Here is a 21,643-nt window from a genome sequence, read left to right as displayed (position 1 = left end):
ACAAAACATTTTAAAGACAATCGACACTATGCAAGATATTGGTTTCAAAACCACGTTTACACGCTAAGATTAACGGAGAAACCTCTGTCCTACCCCACTAAGTAGCCGCTTCGTCAAGCTGGTGCATTGATCGTGTAAGATTGAGTCGAAGCATTCGTCAGTCTAATTCAGACTGACATATCCAGAAAAATAAATCAAAAACTAAAATTTGTCCTCGTTATTGTATGGTTTGATGTTACTAGATTTATAAGCCACCTAAAATATTTCTTTCTTCAAAATTTTGAATAAAAATGTCATTTACGTAACGAAATTTTGAGCTATGAATAAATGAATACATTCATCGCTTGCGTCGCGATGTTTATGTACGGATGCCATGAGTTGCGGAACATCGCGATTTCAACTCAACTTGACCATTGACGAATGTTACTGTACCGACAACATAAAACAGCAGTTTATTCTTTCAGAACATGTAACAAAAATACCCATTTATCGACGACGTAAAAGTCACAACCGTACTTCCACAACCCGGAAATTCAACAGCACTTCCCTAGGCCTAGCTTGTAGTATCAGTCGACGCTCGTGCGCCGAACTTGTAACAATTTCTAATCGAGGTTGATGATGCTTTGATACTCGCTACAGTGTTACGATCGCGATAATCTTGTTAACAGACCTACTGTACATGTTACCCCGGCCGGGACTGTTACAATATCATGTCCCTGAAATGACGACTGAGAGATGTATGGAGTACAACTTGATATATGCAAGATCGAAAGAAACACTGCGGCACCCATTCAACTAATAGGCACGGTCTGTGGGGCAAAGTGTCTCGTGGAACGATCGTTTGACTGTCTGGGTTCAATCGGCGTGAATTTTTATTCATCACCCAGCGTGGCGAAAGACTTTGAAAATATTTTCGCGATTTCACATTTACGAGATTCAGAATCATATGAATGGGTGGCTCGAGCACAGACATGACGATCGTCAATATTAATCGATCGATTGAACATGATCATTTTCCAGGGTTTTCCAGGGGTAGGGCGCATTTTTCCAGGGTTTTCCAGGGCTTTCCAGGGAGGGTTTGAAATTCCAGGGTTTTCCAGGGTTTTCCAGGACCGTGCGAACCCTGTCAAACTCATTCACTTAGTATTTTTTGAGATATAAGTTTTTGACCAAAATTCACATTTTTACACCTTAATTCCATATCACTCATGGAATCATGGTATGCTTAACATATCTTCGTCCATACATCCCTAAATGCATTTCCATTAAATTTCAGCCCAATCTGCTCAGTGGTCTTGGAATTATAGATTTTTAACCAAAAAGACACATTTTCAGCCCTAATTTGCATATCACTGAGGGAATCATCATGTCATGAACAAATCTTACTTTACACCCCCTAAAGAATGTTCCCACCAAATTTCGCACCAATCTGCCCAGTAGTTTCTGAGTTTAAGTTTTTTGACCAAAAATCACATTTTTTGACCCAAAACCCACATCCCTGATGCAATCACTTTCATTTGAACAATTTCCCAACTAGACACCAGAAGTAACATGACCACCAAATATCAAAGCAATCGGTCCAGCAGTTTTTGACTTTAAGTTGTTTACACACACACATACACACACACAGACAGACAGACACTTTGCCATGCCTATAGCACTACTGAACCTTATCAGTTCAGTTGTGCTAATAAAAACTGAATACTAATTAGATAGCGACTTTACATTCAATGTAGGCATAACTAGTTTGACTGACATGTACAGATATAGATATCAGCCTATCACTCGTGCGAATCATTATCAAAATCAAAGTCACTCCTCAAATTTTAGAGAAAACTAAGCTGTGTCTGTCAGTGTTACTAAAAAAGGGGAAAAACTGAGATGCATGCATGGGGGAAAGAATGTATGATGCTAAGCTTATTAGATCTTATTAATTTGATCTTTCGCTACACTGTGTCAAGTCTATTACCATGTGTACCAAGCTCGCTTGTAGTACTAACACTGAGGTCGATCGCAAGGAAATCCAGCGACACGGCAACCTTGTGTTCGTTAATATAGTTTTAACACGAACGTAAGGTTAGGTCCATTCAGCCAAAATGTGTTTTTTGTGCTCATTAGGTATGAGAAAAGGTATTCTTTTCTAGGTTGGAATATTTTTTGAAAGACCTGCCCAAGTTCAGGGGTATATTTTACCTAAATTTTGCTCAGAATATTCGTTGCTTTCTCTAAATTATGCTTACAATTGTTATTATTTCTTTTCCAAAATAATAAATTGTTTTGATCAGGTCTTGGCTATTTTATCATACAAACTATCGTCTCAAGCATTACATACATCAAGAGTCTCGAGCTCCGTAAGTTTTTGGGTGTGTGGAATGTCAAGAGTTAGGGTTTACCGTTTGGATTTGGAAGTCTCAGCAGTCACCTGATTTCATTTTACACAGAGTTGCACAGCAGGTCTCTCCCCACCTGTCTAGGTCACAACACAAATATATTTAAACTTAAACACGTAACACCATCGGAATGACATCACAATAAATACGTTTGATTGAAAAAATAACGCCGACGATAACTCACTACCTAAAAACAATTCTTGTCTAATGTACAAAACAACTGTCACTGTACGGGTGGATGGATGGCTGGTGTCAGTTAATCATGCAACATGTGCCAGAAACGGGGTCCCGCTCCAAACATTGATTATAAATTTACAATTTATTTGTACATTTAGTAAACAAACTGCAAACTGCAGATAGTACGAGTAAAAGGTACCTCCTAACTTTCCAGTAAAATGTTGAAACGTGAAACATTGTTTGTGGTTTGATTTTGATTGCATTTCAAAAAACGAATGTTCGAATTTCGATATCAGCACCCTAAACACTAAGTTCCAAAAGTCACATGTAATTCTAAATGTTGATTTCTTAAACGCATATTCATGGTTTGAAATTACGTCAAAAAATGAATCACATCATCTCTGGATAGATTAGGATTTCACTTGGACATCGCTAGTCACGCACCGACAAAGTCTGTTTTTTCCATGTACATGGAGCATGACTAACGACGCCCAAGTGAAATCAAAATCTATCCAGAGATGGTATGATTCTTTTTTTGAGGTAATTTCAAAGCATGAATACGTACAATCAACATTTAGAAATACATGTATTGTAATTTTGAAAAAAAAATTGGATGTTGATATCGATTTTTTAACATTCGTTTTTTGAAACTCATTGAAAATTAAAACATGAACAACGTTTCACTTTCTTGAGCTGTTAGGGGGCACTTTTTATCGCTACATTATTGCATCATTTGTGCCACTAGGTTCGAATCAAAGAGAAATCACAGGGAAGTGAACCGAACAATGTCTTCGTTAATATCCGAGCACATGATGTGGCACAATACATCGATAGAAAACCATCCACGTAATCACACCTAAGGTATAATAAACGAGGTCAGAATATTGGTTTAATAATATTTTTCATAAGTTTTCCATCTTGTAAAAGTTCTATGCTTGTGAAAATAGCGTCCTCCTGCTACAAGACCTCAAGATTTCACTGTAACATATTTCTCTTCAACAAGTGGATTTCATGTTGAGCATTTAACCAGCCGACACAGGTATCAATTTCAATTCGAAAACCTCCCTGTAGATGCGAATTTGCATAGCCATCTTCGCTGTTCAGCCTTATGAAGTCTAACACCACAAACAGATCAGTGTGATTTAGGATAAGAACTGAATACTAATTACTAGATGACGAATGACTTAGTTTCAACCAAATGGGTGGATGTAATGTAATACAATTTTATCTTTCTCTACATTGTGTCAAATCTATTACTATGTGTTCCAAGCTCGTGGTACTACAGCCGTAACAGGTCAATCGCACAGAAATCCAGCGGCACGACAGCCTTGTTTTCGTTAACAGTTACACAAAAGTAATGTTTATAGGTTGATTAAGCCATAAATGATGTGCTGGAAAGGGTTGGGTTTTGTGTGTGCTGATTAGGTATGAGAAAATGTATTCTTTTCTAGGTTGGGATAGGAATGTTCGAATTTTCGTCTAGGTCACACAACACAAAAATATTTAAACGAATAACACTGTCGGAATGACATCGCAAAAATACATTTGATTATTTTTGAAAAATAACACTGACAATAACCCAATATCTAAAAATAATTCTTGTCTAATGTACAAAAAAGTCACTCTATGGATGGATAGATGATGGATATGGATGGATGGATCGATGGATGGTGTTAGTCAGTCAATATGCGCCTGAAATAATGTCCCACTCCAGACAAGGGTTACAAATCAAATTTATTTGTACGTACATTTAGGACGTCCAACAGGATATGTTCATATTCGGACGTCAGAAAACGAATCTCATCATTGATTTCCTCGAAGAGCTCTGCTACTGCCTGTCTACATAATAGTATTGTACTACTACTACTACTACTACTACTACTACTAACTAGTAGTAGTAGTAGTAGTAGTGGTAGTAGTAGTAGTAGTAGTAGTGGTAGTAGTAGTAGTAGTAGTAGTGGTAGTAGTAGTAGTAGTAGTAGTGGTGGTGGTAGTGGTTGTTGTTGTTGTTGTTGTTGTTGTCGTTGTTATTGTTACAGTGAAAGAATATGATGTTAGCTTACATGTTGATAAGTATGGGTGACGTAAGGTCACTCACCGTACATGTGCTCCAAAATCGATATCTACATGGTTTTCAATTTAAGTTGTTATGTCTATGATTTGCTTCTTTTAAGAAAAAATACGAAAGTAAGATTTTCCATGGCTACTTCAGTATTGAATGCTAAGTTCCCCCTCCGTCTCTTCCCTTTAGTTTAATAATTCAGACGTTGCAAGTGTTGTCACAGTACAATCTTTGACCTTTCAAAATCTTAGCGAAGTCGTCTATATAAAGCAAAAAGTTTCGTCAGATAATTGTCCTACTTGAAAATATATACTCGCTTTATTTCATTTTCTTTTGATTTAAATTACCATCCACACAGATACAAAGCGGTTTCATTTTCTTTAAAAAAAACGACCTGTGCTCACTGAAATCCTACCATGGTGCTGTATCATTTCCAACTATGATTTTTGTTTTTGTAAAATAAAATCTGAACGTGTTGAAGAGAACTATGGCTAGACATGTGTGACATTGATTTTTTTTTACATGGGAGCTTGACGTGTTAAGTGCACTGTGCTGTGTCCTTTTTAACCAGTGCAGTAATTTTCCAGGTAGACACAACAATGACAACGAAAATTGCAACATTAGTGTTGCCTCTTTTTAAGTTCATTGTGACAGGGTCATTATTTGTCAAAATAAAAATAATCGACTCACAGTACTATGGCAGAAAGCAAAACAATCGGACTATACATGGTTTTTCCCAAAACATTATCATCATGCTGAAGGTATTATGAAGTTAACTTGCCTTTTATTTGTTAAAACACCATTTTCAAAGCATTTTATAAGTTTTCCAATGTTTCGTGGCCACACCCGTTGGGAACCTAGGTAACATTTACCGGCTTACCGGCCTTAAAAAAAAACACGGATTTATTGTACATCACTCCCTGGCCAGGTGGGTTACTCATATGGTTATTTTAGAACATGCATCTCTCTCCGTGTATGTCAGCAAAGTTTTTGACTGTCATTTTTTCTAGGCCAGAAAAATAGCTTTGCCTCTTTTGATTCCATTTTAGTAAGAATTAAAAATCCTTATAGTGATTTTGACGCACACAAAACGAAATGAACTCTTACCCCTCCCCCCTAAACGATGGAATTACGTTTGGTATGGCCCCTTATGCCTTCATGCAGGCAAATTCAATCAAATAATCTTTCTTCCAGATGTTGGCAGGCCATGGTCTTTTAAATAGCTTTTGAGTTCTGATACCTTCCATCTTTTGAGAGTTTGAAATATTACGCTGGGTTTTGATCATTCGTCAGACACTATATTATCGCCCATTTTTGTTGATAAACTAATGCAAAGTGTATGCCCACAAGCCATGGCACGTCAGATTACCCAAAATGCAGTATGATTTGTATGCGAGGAGATCGAAGGCACGGCGCCATCACATACGCACGTTGTTGTTGGTTCTACACATGCATTACGTTGTATACATCACTTTTGAAGAAAATTTCTGACGGCTATCACGTCGTCCCTGCTGTCCCAAAGTAATCATTAAAAAGAAATAAAATTTACTCAGTCATGAATTTATTTGTCTCTTTCTTTTTGCTCAAAAGCCAGGGGTTTAGTACACATAATTTACGGAGCTGTGGTGCATCCATAGCGTAGCGTACGTGGGTCTAAGTTTATCTGCTCTCTGCATAGCGTCCGGGCATACACCGTTTACTTATCGTGGTTTGCGACCCTGTCGTATCATAATCACAGTTTAGACTATTAAAAGTACAAACATCTATTCACAGTTATAATTTTATTGGCTGAATTTCATTTCTCGGTAGGTCAAAAATTCAAAAAGTACTAAAAATAGCAGAATTTCGATTTCCAGAAATGACTTGTTGTGAATGAGGATGGTGAACTTCTGCCCTCTGCTACGCTTCTAAGCATTGCATGTAGAAGTATAGGGAAGATATGAGATATAAGATGGCGTCTTCTGAAGGTATCTGCGAGCATACAAATCGCATTGCATTATGGTCTAGCTCACTTGTCGTGCAAGCAGTAGATCACGCGCAACTCTCGCATTGTGCGAGATCTCGGCCACCATTTAAGAATATGGTTTATTTAAGCAGTCTTTCTTGGAATAGGCCATAATTGCTAAAGTTCGTTAATTATGCTAATGAGCAAGTATTTGACAGCACTTAATTTCATTAAGAACTATCATATCTCTGTATGATCAATATCTGTGGCAAGTTTCATTAAAATTTGATAAAGCCATTCTGGATACATAACCTGATTTACAAACATTAATTAATTATGCAAATTAGCCCTTAATTAAGTTGACACAAGTTCACAACTTTTAGTGCTTTTATATCTTTGTACATAGACCCTCCATCAACTGGATATGCAACTGCGGTAAACATCAAAGGATTTCTAAATGTTTATTGTACGATGTTTGTTTGCATATATTATTAAGCTACATAAGCATTTCCTGTCCATTTCTGAGTTGTTTACAGTCACTGTGACTCAATGATAGTTGCTAGCTATCCGACATGTTTTTCACTAAATTTTCTGACCATTTTGAAGTTTACAACTGGTTGAAGACCCCAACAAGATATATAGTATTTTAGGTAAATACATACATACCCCCGGTAGTCTTGTCATATATTATGTTGTTCTATTGCATGAAAAGAAGAATTGATTGCGTAAGCTGTCCATTTTTTGCAATTGTTGCAGTACACTTTGAGTACAGTGTTTCATTCCTTATGGTTGTTACCGAATTTCTCTCAGTCAGAAATGATTCTTGAAATTTTGAGTCCATTTATTGATGCTTTTATCATGTTTTAATATTTTAGGCTGTTTTCATTGATCAGGGTGAGGCATGTTATCGTAACTATGTCGAAAAAGAATGTAACCATCCAATGCATGGTTGCCATTTTACCTTTATTACCGTGGTTGATATATTCACAGAAAACGATACATTTTGTCAAAAAAACATCTCCAAAATGATTTCTAGAGTACACTACTGGACTTCAAATTTCTGGTTGCCAGTCGATTGTCTTTGCGGAATTTGAAACTTTACATAGCTCTCAGCTGAACCAAGACCGAACTAACTGAGAAAATGAGAAGTACTCCAACTATGACTTGAGAGATTGTATTTATGCAAACTACCTTTCAAGTTGTGCTCAATTTTAATATTTGAATGAATTGTAACCCATTTTTGTCTTCTTTGAGTTGAACAGTACAAATCTTTTATGTTCTTGAGCGTAGTACATGTGCCGATGTTTTATGTAGGGCTATTAAAATGGCATAAAAATACATGGCATTGTAGAAATGTACAAAATTCATAGACATACCAGTTCAAATGACTATATGTTTCACAAAATTGTACATCATTCTTCAAATTCTAGAGGCTGGCATTCACTTAAAAATGTTTAACGCAATAGTTGTGGGGAAAAAAAGCTTGTTGTAGATATGTCTGTAAACTTCCGGTCTTTCTCATGCTTGTCGTATGTCTTCGGCCACTATCGGTCTGTCTACATATCGGAAAATTACATATTTTCATCATACTTGTACAGTTTCATTTACATGCTTTTATATGACTCCATGCCCACTCTCGTTCAATTATCAAGTCCTTCCTTGTGTATACATAGCTGACAAAAATCAAAATCGTTGTCAAAGACACTGGATAACCGCGTATAATCTCTTCTCGTCTTTTGTGAGATTTTACATGCAATTTATGGAGCATCGCGAGAACATTTGCTTCACTCCTTTTTGAGATATCAGTGGAACAAAATTTCTGCACAGACACAGACACACAGACAGACTGATAGACAGGCAGACAGATATCGCCATGACATCAGCTCCCATATGGGAGTTATTTTGTCCTCAACGAAAATACAATGTACAACCCCATAGTGAATAACCATTCTTATTGATACAAACAAAGTAAATGGGCCCCAGTGATCACTTTCATTGGCAACCCTAATCTCTGATTTATACCATCCTGCTTTTGGCCATATGATCTAACCTTGCAATTCTCAATTCATGTCATGGGAATTAGGCCAAAAAAACACAATTGTGTGGTTCTGATTGTACTCAATTTTAGAATAGGTGGGGTAGGTAGATTTGTTATTTTTTTATATGCAGGGTACTGTTCACCTGCTCTGTTTGATACAACCACAAAGAAACCAGTATAAACTGCATATGCTACACTTTACAGGTGATTCAAAATGCTCACAATCACTATTGCTATTTTGCTAGACGACATGTTTGTGAAACGTATTCTGGTTTTAAAACTTTAAAAAAGTGTCTGCAAACACCTTAAAATGACCCTTTTTCAGTCAGTTCCCTTCGGATTTACTTCGAGAGTTTTCGGGTATTTCCGGTACCACCTAGACCACAGGATTTTATGACGTCATAAAGAGACATTGTTGCATGTAGCCTATGACGAGCGAATCAACAGGTGAATAAAACTCAACAGCATTGTGAAAAAATACATTGCTGGTGGTTGTAACAGACATCAGTAAACAAAAACTACACTCTACATGTCTTATTAACCAACATTTACCGATATTTACTCACACTTTCTCACTAATTGGCAGTGTCTGTGGGTATAAATGCTAAAATATTATGTCCCAAGATTATGGCAAAATAAATCAAAACGGCTAGACTAGATATACACAAACACTTGTAATGTCAGGCAGAACTACAACAGAGCCAGTGAATGGCAACACATGGAAACAAAGCCACTGAATGGCAACACATGCAAACAGAGCCAGTGAACAACGACACATGCAAACAGCCAGTGAATGGTAATATGCAATGTGCTGTATATTAGAGGTCACAAATGAGTATAAAGTTGTTACTTACCTACATATAATAATTAATACTTTGATTAACTGGGTAGCAAAGCTCAAACTGTCTAGGTTGACATTTTCCTGACATAGTTCACGACAATCCACTAAATGTGTATTAATCACCTCCAGTATACCTTCTGGTAACTTGCTGATGTGTGGTCCATCTGATTCAAACCTAAAAGACAAAAATACCGCCAATAGTGTTGTAGCACAACTGTACAGTTTTTAAAAAATACCGCCAATGGCGTTGTAGCACAACTGTAGTTTTTAAAAATGTTTATCCAAATGCTAGTCCATGCTAACAATAGGTGTTCATTTGCTGAATAACTATCCAGTTGCCTATCCAACCATGTTGCTATCTTTATGATATATGCTATCATTTGGCTGTTGCTATGGGCGTGGTCATGTTGTTAGATATATTTGCATACATTTGTGTATGTTTTTGTTCACTTGTGTATGAATTCCTGATATTGTCTTTGCAATATACGTGATCATTTGGCTATTGCTATGGGCGTGGTCTTGTTGCTAAGCAAATTTACATACATTTTTTGAATGTTTATTCAATTGTCTATTAAACCCTGTCGTTATCTTTGTGAAATACACCACTGTTTGGCTGTTGCTATGGGCGTGGTCATGGTTGCTAGGGTATATGCATACATTTTTTGAATGTTTACTCACTTGCCTACCAGATGATGTTTTTATTTGACCAAAATATGCCGTTTGGTTGTTGCTAAAGGGTGTGGTCATGGTCGCTAGGGCCAATTTTGTCAAAATGTTTTGAAGAAAATAAGTTTCAGAAACATCTTGCCAAGTTTCAGACTCATTGACCAAGTACTTTTTGAGATACAAGTTTTTGACCAAAAATGAACATTCTTACACCTAATTTGCATATCACTCATGGAATCATTGTATGCTTAATATATCTTCGTCCATACATCCCTAGATGCATTCCCATTAAATTTCAGCCCAATCTGCTCAGTAGTTTTGGAATTATAGATTTTTAACCAAAAAGACACATTTTTAGCCCTAATTTGCATATAACTGATGGAATCATCATGTCATGAACAAATCTTACTTTACTCCCCCTTAAGAATCTTCCCACCAAATTTTGCACCAATCTGCCCAGTAGTTTCTGAGTTTAAGTTTTTTGACCAAAAATCACATTTTTTGACCCAAATCACACACCTGTGATACGATCATTTTGATTTGAACAATTTCCCAACTAGACACCCAAGGTAATAGACCCACCAAATATCATGGCAATCGGTTCAGCAGTTTTTTACTTTAAGTTGTTTACACACACACATCCACACACACACACAGACAGACAGACAGTCTCGCTGCCAGACTCGTGACTATCGTCCCTAATCTGTTTATGTATACCGAGCGGCGCAGCCGCGAGAAGAGAGGGACCAGTCCCGAGTCTGGCTGGAAGCATTTGGAAAGGAATGTGATGTCTTCATTATGTGAGTTTGCCAAAGTATGCAAATGACATCTCAACGTGGTGTGATCATAACAAAGACACGTGTTGTCACCTACGCACAGTCATGGTTGTATTTGTTGTCCTGAAGGCTATGATGTCTTCGGTAACAAAAACACCGATTAAAGTATATGGTGACCACATAAAACTCCTGATGATGTTCCTGTTTACGTTTCGAAATACATACAATGTATTCCACATTAAGATTACGAGATTACAGGAACACCGTGCTTATTTTAGAGACGATTGAAACTACAAGCAACAATTTTGTGTGAATTTTTGTAAGCTTATTTATACAAATTCTATTTCTGTTCTGTCTTAGTATACACATTTCTATGTCTTTCATTCAGATGTACATTATTACCGTTGATTGCACATCCTGAACGTGCGAAGTCCTTCCCCCATGTTTTCTCCTACGTAAATACTAGTAAATGAAACATGCTACAGTTGATTTTTGTTTCAAAGTGACACTGCACTGTAAGGAAATGGAACGAAGGTCGTTGATCACGTGGTACATTTGCCGAGCTCTCGTAGCCGCGCAAGTTTTCAAAATTGTCTAGTTTAGCATTTTTGGCAGCCATTTTTAACGGGAGAAAGGCCAGACCGGGGAGTCGATTGTGCTGCGGGGGATTCCCAAGAAGTGTTACGGTTAGGAAATGTCAGATTTTCCGTAGGTAGGTCGATATTTCGGCGAAAATAGGGGTTGATACCTGCGATACCGATCCGCATCGCATCTGCTGATTGGAATCCCTACACTAGGAATTGTAGCGTTAGGTGTGGGTTAAAAACTAAAACTTAAAAAGTCACCAAACAGACGAAAAAACCCTCAAAACGCTACAATTATTGCAGCTAGAAGACATCGTGTCCCTCCAAAAATGCTGCAATCGCCTCTACTTGTTCCGGCTTCAATTCTGTGAGCGTCATTTGCTGCATGCCATATTCAATCGTGAGGCGGGTTTTCTCGGTAACTTTTTCCATTTTCATATGTTGTGTTTGTTACTTGCCTGTTGCAATATTCTGTGTTTATGGTAAATGCGGCAGCTTGTTTTCTTCCTCTTGACATTACGCAATGAACAATGAGTGACATTGTCATTCATTTGAAGTAAATAAATCCTCAACACATGATTAGTCGCTATTTATAACAGACTCCTCCTGTATATAGAATATTCAGTAGCTAGTATGTCTGAACAATCTGTCGATTCGCTAGTTTCATTGGCGGGTATTTTTATCCAAACGCTTCCAGCCAGACTCGGGACTGGTCCCTCTCTTCTCGCGGCTGCGTTGCTTGGTATACATAAACAGATTATGGACGATAGTCACGAGTCTGGCAGCGAGACTAACAGACAGACAGATGCCAGGCGATCCCTATAGCACTACTGAACCTCAGTTCAGTTGTGCTAAAAATGTTAATCCATATGCTAGTCCAAGCTAACAATAGGTGTTCATTTGCTGAATGACTATCCAGTTGACTATCAAACCATGTTGCTATCTTTGTGATGTACGCGACCATGTAGCTGTTGCTATGGGCGTGGTCTTGTTCCTAGGCACATTTGCATACATTTTAAAATGTTTATTCATTTGTCTATTAATCCTCATTATCTTCGCAATATATGTGTTCATTCGGCTGTTGCTATGGGCGTGGTCTTCTTGCTCGGCACATTTGAATACATTTTTTGAATATTTATTCATTTGTCTTTCAATTCCTGTTGTTACTTTGCAAAATATGTGTTTATTTGGCTGCTGCTAAGGGCGTGATCTTGTTGCTAGGCAAAGTTACATACATTTTTTGAATGTTTATTCATGTCTTTCTATTCCTGTTGTTATCTTTGCAATATAAATGATTAAATGGCTGTTGCTATGGGCATGGCCTTGCCATTAAGCAAATTTACATACATTTTTTGAATGCTTATTCAAGTGTCTATTAATCAGCGTACAAAATTAACAGATTTTCGTTCAGACCGCCAGTTTTTTCAGAATTACAACAACTTATCGGTCCTTATGACCAATTCGAATTTGGAGTACATTGTAAATATTAACATTTATTCAAAGATATATCCAATTTCACCTAAATGTTACCCATTTTACTCTTGACATCTCGTTCAAGCCACTACATGTGTTGTTCTCAATGTTGATGTCATGTCTATATATGATGTAGCATACAGCATTCACTTTATGAAATTATGTTAGCAAACACATGATTGGTTGTATTCCTCTAATTATTTGTGTCTTGACTATTCAGAATGTCTTAGACATTCAGACTCATTTTACGCATTCAGCGCATGCGCCTTTTTCCGCCATATAAAATATATTATATTATAGCATTACCAATTCCAGTGAATTTTGTGACGTCATCGCTGTACATTATTACTGATAATGTACTCCGTTATTGGGCATCGCGGCCCCGGAACGAGCAAAATAATACAAGCTTATTTGTTCTGTTTCTTCATACGACTAGGTATCTTTTCGAAATGTATGTTGTTACTTATGATTGTCATTTCCACTGTTTAAAAATACAACGCATTCATGAAACAAATTTGTGTTCACAGCAGTTCATTGAAGTGTATATGTGTGTGTACGTGTACGTACGTGTGTCGCTATGATTAGTATTCAGCTTCCAGGCCGAACATGGTAGACGATGTTCAGCGCTGTGTATATTATACGTTGTTTTGCGTTTCTCGGTCTACAAATTCACTGGAATTGGCAAAACTATAAAATAATAACAATAATGTATGCCCTCCAAGTCCATAATGGACTCAAGCAAACGTTGCACTCCATAATGGGCTCGGCTGTCGCCACGCCCATTATGTTGTTCAAAGTTTGCTTTCGTCCATTATGGGCTGGGAGGGCGTACATTATTGTTTAAATAATCACTGTTGTATCTACTGTTCGAAGTACATGAAACTTTTAACGTGTTTGAGACAGTTCCACATTGTATTTACAAGTATGTGGCGATATTTAGAAGGCGGCAATGAGCTTCCGAAGAAGAAGAAGAAGAAACAGACACTGTTTTTTCAAAGGCTGGTATTAAAGCCGGTAAATGTTAGCGGGTTTCCCGATCAATTTACCAGAGTTCCCCATGTGTGTGGCCGTGATCATAGAATAAAATACTGCCAATGTAGCACAATTGTACAGTTTCTAAAAACGTTTATCCATATGGTAGTCCATGCTAACAATAAGTGGTCATTTGATGAATGACTATCCAGTTGCCTATCCAACCATGTTGCTATCTTTGTGATATATGCTATCATTTGGCTGTTGCTATGGGTGTGGTCATGTTGTTAGATATATTTGCATACATTTTTGTATGTTTTTGTTCACTTGTGTATGAATTCCTGATATTATTTTTGCAATATACGTGATTATTTGGTTGTTGCTAGGGGACGTGGTCTTGTTGCTAGGCATATTTACATATATTTTTTGAATGTTTATTCAATTGTCTATTAATCCCTGTTGTTATCTTTGAAATATATGTGATTTGGCTGTTGCTATGGGCATGGTCTTGCTGCTAGGCACATTTGCATACATTTTTTGAATGTTTATTCATTTGTCTTTCTATTCCTGTTATCTTTGCAATATACATGATTATTTGGCTGTTGCTATGGGCGTGGTCTTGTTGCTAAGCAAATTTACATACATTTTTGGAATGTTTATTCAATTGTCTATTAATCCCTGTTATCTTTGTGAAATACACGACCGTTTGGCTGTTGCTATGGGCGTGGTCATGGTTGCTAGGGTATTTGCATACATTTTTTGAATGTTTACTCATTTGCCTACCAGATGATGTTGTTATTTGGTAGTTGCTAAGGGTGTGGTCATGGGCGCTAGGGCTAATTTTGTCAAAATGTTTTGAAGAAAATCTGCAGAATACATGTAACACTTTCAGAAACATCTCACCAAGTTTCAGACTTAGTGACCAAGTACTTTTTGAGATACAAGTTTTTGACCAAAAATAAACATTTTTACACTTAATTTGCATATCACTCATGCCATCATGGTATGCTTAATATTTCTTCGTCCATACATCCCTAGATACATTCCCATTAAATTTCAACCCAATCTGCTCAGTACTTTTGGAATTATAGATTTTTAACCAAAAAGACACATTTTTAGCCCTAATTTCATATTACTGATGCAATCATCATGTCATGAACAAATCTTACTTTACTCCCCCTTAAGAATGTTCAAAATAAATTTCCCACCAATCTTCCCAGTAGTTTCTGAGTTTAAATTTTTTAACCAAAAATCACATTTTTTGACCCAAATCACACACCTGTGATGCGATCATTTTGATTTGAACAATTTCCCAACTAGACACCCAAGGTAATAGACCCACCAAATATCATGCCAATCGGTTCAGCAGTTTTTGACTTTAAAGGTTATTCAAAATGCTCACATTCACTATTGCTATTTTGCTAGACGACATCTTTGTGAAATGTATACTGGTTTTAAAACTTTAAAAAAACGTCTGCAAACACCTTAAAATGACCATTTTTCAGTCAGTTCCCTTCGGATTTACTTCGAGAGTTTTAGGGTATTTCCGGTCACACCTAGACCATGGGATTTTATGACGTCATAAGGAGACATGGTTAGCATGTAGCCTATGACGAGCTTAGTCAACAGGTGAATAAAACTCAACAGCATTGTGAAAAAATACATTGCTGGTGGTTGTGATAGACATCAGTAAACAGAAACTACAGTCTACATGTCTTATTAACCAACATTTACTGATATTTACTCACACTTCCTGACTAATTGTCAGTGTCTGTGGGTATAAATGCTAAAATATTATTGCGTGTTTTTATCACGATGTACATGTGATTATTATATATTTGATTATCGGTAGGTGGGTAGTGTTGTCAAGTTTTGTTTCGCGGGCAGTCACCGGGTGATCTTTTCGGTTTACTTATGTTAACATTCAGGAGCACACATAGGACCTATCTGCTGGGACCTCCCCAGGTAGCCTATACTCCTTACACCTGCTGGTGATCTTCCCAGCTGCAAGTGGTGCTGAGTAGCCCTCAAGATAGCCAAAGTTTGTGTATGTATTTCGTTATTGATTTAACAAGTTAGTTTGTTACTAGGACATTAAAGCTCAAGTTTTTTTTCTAGACATACTTGCCAGTCTCACTACTCCATTCTACATTCACACAAGGACAGTAACAGGTACCCAATATGTGGGTATAAATTAAAAATTTATTTAATTTTAGTTTATACAGAATATTTTCATAAGCCTGAACATTCCATTCCTCCTGGCATCTACATGTAGTTCACAAACCAGTGTTCAAATATACTCACAGGAAATGTCAGAGGATGTACGTCATCACCAGATTACATGTGTATACTAAGGGGAGCACAGGAAATTGTCAGAATGTTTGTACTATGCATAATTTTCTACTTAGGCTCCTTCTAGCCTCAGTCTAGTTCAAGCTGCGTTTGGAGAACATTGCTAAATTTGTCTCTGCCTACGGAGTCAGTCCCACCCACCATCCCCATCACCACCTTCGTTTACTTGTTCTAAATCAGGCAGTTCTCTCAGACATGTTAATCGCTTTTCTTTATCCTTGCAACATGTGGCACTATACATGCCAGACATAACCTGTTCTAATGTAATTACCATTTGTTTTCTTGCAGATACTTTCAATCTGTTCTGTACATCTTCTTTGGTTACTCAGCACTACCACAGTGACGGGCCTTTTCCCCTTGTTCAATTACCCCAATACAGTTTACAGTCAGCTGAAAACTAATCAATCAGCTTATTTCGAATACAAATTAATTCACCTAGCTATGTCTGCCGGGTCCTCCCCAGGTAGCTATGGTTACGACACCTGCCGGGTCCTCCCCGAGTGATCTTTTCGGTTTACTTATGTTTACATTCAGGAGCACACATAGGACCTATCTGCTGGGACCTCCCCAGGTAGCCTATACTCCTTACACCTGCTGGTGATCTTCCCAGCTGCAAGTGGTGCTGAGTAGCCCTCAAGATAGCCAAAGTTTGTGTATGTATTTCGTTATTGATTTAACAAGTTAGTTTGTTACTAGGACATTAAAGCTCAAGTTTTTTTTCTAGACATACTTGCCAGTCTCACTACTCCATTCTACGTTCACACAAGGTCAGTAACAGGTACCCAATATGTGGGTATAAATTAGGGGTAAATCTATCTCAGGTTTATTTGTCAGTATTTTAACAATTTTCAGTGAAATATTTTACTGGTTGTCTCCTGTTACAGCTGGTGCAGCTTTAAAATCCACTGGCAAAAAGCACAACTACGATACCCAACACACACTGATATCTTGTTGATCATCATCATTAATTAAAGTCGATTTCTTCCCCCTGGCGGGGGGTCACCGACTGTCCTTCTTTCCATGTGGCAATCACATTCCTCCACCTCTGCCTGTTCCCATAGTCATTGATGTTTAATCCAATCTGTTTACATTGTCCTTCCACCATACTCTTCCATGTCAGCTTTGGTCGCCCTCTCCCTCTTTTTCCATCCACCTCCAGATTCCATGCCCTCTTCACTCCTTCTCCCTCATCTTTCCTCAGCACATGTCCACACCATCTCAGAGAGCTACGCCTTGCTACCTCCACAATTGACTCACATAGACCTAGCCGTTCCATTAGCACCTCTGAGCCAACCCTGTCACTCAATTTGACACCACATATCTTTCTAACCATAGCTCTCTCTGCTCTCCTCAAGATACCCTCTTCCACTGCTCTCATCACCCATGTTTCTGCCGCATATGTCATAACTGGCCTCACACATGCCTTGTAGATCCGACCTTTCATTGCTAGAGTTAGCCTACAACCACATAGTACGGATTCAAGGTCTCTGAACTTCCTCCATCCCAGTCCCACTCTTTTTGTCACTGCAAGCTCACTGCCTCCTGCACCATCTAAGGTATCACCCAGATAACAGAACTCTTTCACTCGGTCCAGTTCCTGCAGCCTTTCACTTACAGCACTTGCATGCTCCGGGTTATCACCAACAAACTCTCCGCCTCGTAGGCATTTCCAACACTCATAATCTGTTGCCATCACACTTGTCACTCTCCTTACTCCTGCACACCTTCCATGAATCCATTTCCTGCACTTCGTACACAGTATCGAATTTCTCATTACTCTCCTATGACAAATCCCACATGGGTCAATCTTTGCTTTTGCCCTGACTTCATTGCCTGCTGCACACTCCATGATCTTCGTCTTTCCCATGTTCACTTTCAGACCCTTTCCTTCGAAAGCACATCTCCAAGCAGTAAATAGCCTCTCCAGTTCCTCCATGGACTCTGCCATCAACACCAGGTCATCTGCATAAAGAAGCTCAAACAACTCCCCCTTTCGCACCTCTTCAGACAGCACATCCACAACTACTGCAAACAGAAGTGGCGAAAGTGCTGACCCCTGATGTACACCCACTCCTACCCTAAATTCATCAGACAACCCTGATCCCACTCTGACTCTGGTCTTTGCATTCTCGTACAGCTTCATAACCGCTCTAACCAACACTTCCGGTACCATTCTCTTTCTCAAAGCCCATTCTATCACACTCTGTGGCACTCGATCAAAGGCTTTCTCCAAGTCTACAAAGCACATCCACAGCTTCTTCCGTTTCTCCAGGTAACGCTCCTGCACTCTTCTTACAATAAATGATGATGATTTGTGATATTAGTTATCTTCGTATCGTACATTTATGTCACCGTGATGTTCTATCCATAATAAAATATCTCAAATTGTGTTTTTGTGTGGTCATGTATTGTCTTTTTCTCATCGGCTTTGTCAGAAGGCAGTGTGATGTATGTTGTTATTATGTCACATTATGTAATCGGATGAGTTAAGTAATCAGATGCAATAGTCCATATTTTAAATCTCTCGTTTATAATTCTCATAGAAGAATGATTTACAAAGTGTGTTGGGAGTTAGGTATGTCCTACGATTTGAGGGGATTAACTATTGTACAATTGGCCGTTCTGAAATTGTAGCATGCAGCAGTTTTTATTGGATTTCTAATTCTGGCTGCGGCTTTGATATGGATGTTCTATCACGTGAAAACATCTACAAATCTGTTTGGAATTACTAAACTAATGCTGAATACATTGTAATTATTTCAGGCGATCAAACTTTTTAGTTTTCACGTTAATACAAGGATTGAATCAACATCAGTCGAACGACCAACTTGTTGCTCGTACTGAAATAAATGTTCGCAATACCACGCTATCTATGACAATTTTTTTATTTATTTATTTATTCGGAAAACCAACAGGAATGAAATCCCAATTACAGGCTCTGCAGAACATACAATATACAAACACGTACAAAACAACATACATTAAAAAGCAACAATAAAAAACGCATCAAGTATAAAAATAATGTACATTAGTTTTAAAATGACTAAACCTGTCAAATATGTCAATACTCGAGTTATATTTGGCAATTTCATTCATAGTGGATAGAGCCCGTGGAATGAAAGAATGCTTACAAACATTAATTCTGGTTGCAGGTACCCGAAAAGGAAAATTAAACCTTAAATTACGTTGAACATTCAGAGGGATTTGTGTCAAATAAGAACAGTTAACCACAGAATGTACACATTTGTATAAAAAACAGAGATCAGAAACTTTTCTACGTTTGAAAAGAGGGGATAGTTTGAAAAACTTACACAATTCTAAATAATCTGAAGAACAATAACGTATATTTCGTTTAAAGCATAAATATTTGATAAATTTCCTTTGGACACGCTCAATCTTATCCACTAGATTATTTTGCCATGGGTTCCATATAAGGGAACAAAACTAAAGGCCGCGCCGAACCAAGGATATGTACAGGGTCTTTACAGACTTTACATTATTAAAATCTTGACAATGACGCTTCAGGAATCCCAGATTGCGTATTAATAAATAAATAATAATAATTTATTTTCACCATAATAATGAGTATTTACATTTCATAAATCTAACCTGGGGCATGAGGCAACAATTCTGGTGAAACGCAAAAATGATAATGATATCCATGTAATAAAGGCCCAAGTTAGCTATGAGTCACATTTACATACTTACTTCTTTATTTGTAGTTTATTTTAATAAACTCATTATACACGTCTACACATATTTGTTATTTTGGGTATGTATTTGTACACTTTCCGGTCTTGTAAAAAATGAAACATTTTTAATAATCGCAGAAAAAGTTTATATAAATATGGAAGACTCCAAAAAAGAATAAAGGAAAAGAAACTATATGGATAGATTTTGTCTGTAATGATTTAATGGAACATGATCATGGTGCATGCAAAATCGACGCTTAGTTCGCTCGCGACAGGTGATGCTTCGATGCGTGACGCGCTGCTTGCCGTGCTCGAGCTCGAGCTCAAACGCATTCCTTGCTTAAACTTGTAATACAGAGGGGTAGGACATGGCATCGAATAAACAAATCAGGATGCTTCAAATCGAACATATGTGACCCATGAATTTTCGCTCGAAGCTCGATACCACCTGCTGCCCTCTTGTGGTGAGGTATATATTTCGCATGTTTCAGTACATTGTGGCGTTTGCGGGACAGTAAAACAGATTGCCGAAACAGCATATTATATGAACTGAAGCTCCGAAACGGTACGTCTTTTGCGAGGGATATAAACAAAAACACAATTGATAATATCTTGGTTTAATCAATATTTGATGCTGTTGAGTTACGGTAGGCTCGAACACACAGTCGATTCCGGTCTATATTATTTTCATAAAATTACGTAAAAATAATCATTAAACATTACTCGTCATATCTGTGTCTCTTCAAAATATACCTTTGAATGAAAGAGAAAACGTAACAACATCATTTGACTGAGTAAACAAAAACATGTAAGTTTGCCCGAAACAGAAAGCGTCCGTGAACGAGGGCGATGTGGTTTCAACCTTGCGACAAAAAAGAACACCATGTGTATGTGTAAGCCATGTTTATACTTGAGTTCGATGAACATGTTGTCGAACTCTTAGTCCAAATTCGTAAAATAAAACGACATAGTATCTCTAAATTTTAATTTGAAATACATATATATAGTTGATTTATAAATTTATATGATAAAATCAAAGACAGTGAAAAAAAATTCTCAACTGCTTTCAAAGTTTTTAGCGGACCCGGACGAATTTAGCTGACGACTTACAGACTGGAATTACATCATTGCCAACTATTAACAGCACATTGAAGTGATCGGGTCCACTTTGTTGTGTTGGTTTTTAGATGATGCTATGCAACGTATAAAAAGTCTATGGAAAGTTGTGACATTGTATAAAATTTTAGACGTTGTTTAAAAATAGGATACAATATTCGTGACCTGACATGCAAGTTTTCAACCATAGGGCCTGCGATCCCTCAAGTGGATCCAACTCTAATATTTTCAAGTTCATGTTGAAACTGCATGATTTCAAAGGTAACACTGTCAATCTCAACCGTTCTTCATCTGCGCCCAGACGGCCAAAAAATCACCATCACATCTGACGGCTAGTTATGAAACTCCTGCCGGCGACTTTTACATACGCACATCATTTTTACAACCATACTTTAAAAGTTTGCTTCCCTTAATCTATCATACATGTACATCATGTACATACTGCACTCTACGTACGATGACGTTGAGAACAATGGTGTTGCTAAGCGTTTGACACTTCAGCTTGACCACCCGAACGTGGTTACTATGCACTCAATGGCGTTTCGTGAGATCTCATGAT

At 37.6% G+C, this 21,643-nt stretch overlaps 1 protein-coding gene across 2 annotated transcripts in view; it reads right to left on the bottom strand.

Annotated features, from left to right (window-relative positions):
• Positions 1–21,643, bottom strand: part of LOC144451067 (neurobeachin-like protein 1) — a 312,418-nt gene that overhangs the window by 271,546 nt on the left and 19,229 nt on the right. For both annotated transcript variants that reach the window (XM_078141830.1, XM_078141831.1), the window contains exon 3: positions 9,467–9,628. In XM_078141830.1, the coding sequence (XP_077997956.1) occupies positions 9,467–9,628 (162 nt within the window). The remainder of the gene's footprint in view (positions 1–9,466; positions 9,629–21,643) is intronic.

This window comes from Glandiceps talaboti, chromosome 20 (genome assembly GCF_964340395.1).
Source record: "Glandiceps talaboti chromosome 20, keGlaTala1.1, whole genome shotgun sequence".
Taxonomy (NCBI): Eukaryota; Metazoa; Hemichordata; class Enteropneusta; family Spengelidae; genus Glandiceps; species Glandiceps talaboti.
The sequence above is the reverse complement of the archived record's forward strand: the minus strand, read 5'-3'. Positions and strand labels throughout refer to the sequence as shown.